Source organism: Triticum aestivum, chromosome 5A (genome assembly GCF_018294505.1).
Source record: "Triticum aestivum cultivar Chinese Spring chromosome 5A, IWGSC CS RefSeq v2.1, whole genome shotgun sequence".
Classification (NCBI taxonomy): domain Eukaryota; kingdom Viridiplantae; phylum Streptophyta; class Magnoliopsida; order Poales; family Poaceae; genus Triticum; species Triticum aestivum.
The window spans coordinates 689,863,590-689,866,309 of NC_057806.1; the positions used below are offsets into that span (position 1 = coordinate 689,863,590).

General features: G+C 45.2%; 1 protein-coding gene across 2 annotated transcripts; it reads right to left on the reverse strand.

Moving 5' to 3' along the window:
• Positions 1–263: 263 nt before the first annotated feature.
• On the reverse strand, positions 264–2,427 carry LOC123108436 (uncharacterized). 2 transcript variants are annotated; one of them, XM_044530226.1, is made up of 3 exons: positions 1,955–2,427; positions 1,223–1,673; positions 264–791 (listed from the first exon to the last, which is right to left on the reverse strand). In XM_044530226.1, exons 1-3 carry the CDS (start codon positions 2,000–2,002, stop codon positions 652–654), a joined length of 639 nt encoding a protein of 212 aa, XP_044386161.1. In that variant the 5' UTR covers positions 2,003–2,427; the 3' UTR covers positions 264–651. The 2 variants fall into 2 exon arrangements, with proteins under 2 accessions (XP_044386161.1, XP_044386160.1); XM_044530225.1 differs by having other exon boundaries at positions 1,223–1,676.
• Positions 2,428–2,720: the final 293 nt, after the last annotated feature.

A 2,720-nucleotide genomic window follows, 5' to 3' on the forward strand; every position in this document is an offset into this window, starting at 1 on the left:
TAGTTGATAAAATTTTATACATACTTGAAGAATATGCATTGTATTTGTGGAAAAGAATTGACATTTTTTGAAACTTCTATATATATTTTGATTTATTTTGTAAACGAGCTTCATGAGCTTGGTCTTTGCAACGATATTCTCGGCGAAGACCTCGATATATGGATTGAATGAGAAATGCCCTGCATCAAGATTTTTTTTTAACAAAGACCTCACAGAATCACAACATACTCCAGTTTTAGCACAACACAACCAACAGTGTGCAGAGGAAGAAACAGAGAGATTGCCAGGCAAAAAATGTCTCCAGACCAAACAACAGTGGCATCAACAGTCATGTAGTATAAACTATCCAAATTCTATTGATTCACTTGCAGGCAGTAGATGCTGAAGAAATACACCATCACAAGGCATCACATCACCACCTCAACTCTCGGAGATCTGCAAACTTGAGCCTGATGCTCTGCAGAGATGATACAAACTACCAATGAATTGTCTTCTCTTCACGCTGAAAGAGCAGACCGACCAAGAGCTATCCGTCGAGTTAAAAATATTAGCAGCCACACCAGTTACTTATCACAACTACTTCAGCAAGAATTTCTAGAACTAGTCTTCCGTCGCTTCCCCGGGGCTTCGGTAAACATATATTGGCCTTCATCACCGCTCGTCGCCGCATTCAAGCATCGACATGAAAGAATCTGCAGCGGTGGAAGGGGCAGTCCTCCTTCTCTTGCAAGATTTGATTGGCTGAGCAATGGAATGAACCTCGTCTTCAAGAAAATTCTGACCAGAGGCTTCTGGAGAGAAGGAACGAAATGCTTGTCAGACTAACAGTTATGAACTTCTATCAAAGTGAATTTCCATGTAATTATTTACTAAAGAGCTACTCTAGACAATGCATCAAACATGGTTGTCGACCAAATAGCCAATTCAGTTAAAGCCGCTTTATATGACAAACAATTCCATAAGATCATTTACTATTTCCACCTATCATGACGAATACCTGCGGCCTGGCATGCAAAATTACATCGGTCCTTGGATCACAATTATTGGATTTATCGACTTATGACATGATAACAATGTATCTTTTTTCTTTAGTCGACTCTTCTGAATTCATATCAGACTAACAGTAAGTGAAGACTGCATAGCAATTCTGAACTTCTGTCAAACTGAACAAAACACATACCGTAGAAAACAATCTGCAAACAAGATAATGAAGTGTAACAACCTGAGCTTTTGCCAACAAGATTTTCTCCGGCGCAAATGTCCACTTCTCTTCTATGCATCCGAGCCGTCTTCGGAACCGTCTCGGTACCCGATTCACCATCATCGGCCGAAGCACCCACCACATCACCACGACGATTGACACCGGAATAATCTCTGGGTGGCCTGAAACGCCTTGCCCACGGATCCTCGGGCAGGCCTCTTACGCCCACATGACGCGAGCGAGGGACGTTCCTCTCGGACATGAGCTCACTGGGAGCTCCATCTTGGACATGGAGTGCCTTGAGCCCATGGCCAGCCACATGGGTGATGTTCCTAGCAGGAGCGTGAGCGTGGTGGTGCTGTAACTGTTGGCCACGGAGTTGCCGCACAAAGGAGGCCTCCATGGAGCTTATGTACATGCTGTGGCTGTCGTTTGTCCATCCAGCCGACACCAACTCTCCAACTTGGTCGCCCTGCTGAAGAATAAGATATGATCATTTTCCACTTTACAGGTCATTTCCATTTCCATGCAAAATTAAGTCACTAGACTTGTACTTTTGCCTGGCTTCGTCTGTACTTTTCGAGTCGAATTAAACTTGCATGTCGATTGGCAAGAGCTAATTGCAAGAGAATACTGAGCTAATCAAGGATTTCATTTATCAGAGACTAGGAAATCAAACATAAGTCGAAGTGATATGCTCCTATTACTTGCAGTGAATCAGAAAAACATTCAGGCACGGATAGATTAGATTACCTTGGCGACAGTGCCGGGTGGCTGTTGAATCGTGGACAAGTCCCCCATCCGATCAAGAAGAAGCAGGGTATATTTATGTGTCCGATGAAATGGATGGAAGCAAAGATTCAGTCCTTTCCTTCCTACCTCCTTTCCCCCCTTGATGAGAAAAACGGACCGAAATCGACGGCGGTCGGAAAGAGCGGTTGGACGAAGAGATCGACAAGATTTGAGCTCTCTCCTCCGCAAGAACTATCGTCGCACGGCGCCAGAAATCCGGGGAAGGACGTAGAAATCAGGATATCTTCCGTCGATTTTCTCAGATAAAAGCTCAAGTCGATGGAGAAGAGGGGAAGCGATGTGTGGGATTTGGTCGTCCGTCGTCCTCCTCCTGGAGAGATAGAGACGAGGAGGCCGAGATGCATACTCTCATCGAAAGAAAAATATCTGGCCTGCACCAGCGCCAGCAAGCAGAGAGAGAGAGAGAGAGAGAGAGAGAGCAGAGAAGAAGAAATAAAAGGGCAGCGCAGGGCGCGTGGAGGCGTACTTTAATTTCATCTTTGAGGGAGGAGGCGTACTTTTTGTTGACGTGGCCGCGCGGGGGCGGAAAAATATCGGGCGCAGATATTTCCGCGCGATTGGATGCAGGCTGTAGGGCCTGCCTGCCTGACAAGTCGGGCCCTGGGCCGTTTTTTTCACTTTACGAAACATGGCAGCGGCAATTATACATTACTAATAAAATAAACAATATATGGTGCACCTTTTGTGTTCCACATGATGGCAAATT

Excerpts from the sequence above, each read along its gene's own strand:
- LOC123108436 (XM_044530225.1), bottom strand. The coding sequence starts at position 2,002 with ATGGGGGACTTGTCCACGATTCAACAGCCACCCGGCACTGTCGCCAAG. Across the intron at positions 1,677-1,954 it reads CACCCGGCACTGTCGCCAAG|CAGGGCGACCAAGTTGGAGA; the intron begins GTAATCTAATCT and ends CTTATTCTTCAG. Across the intron at positions 792-1,222 it reads TCTTGTTGGCAAAAGCTCAG|AAGCCTCTGGTCAGAATTTT; the intron begins GTTGTTACACTT and ends CCTTCTCTCCAG.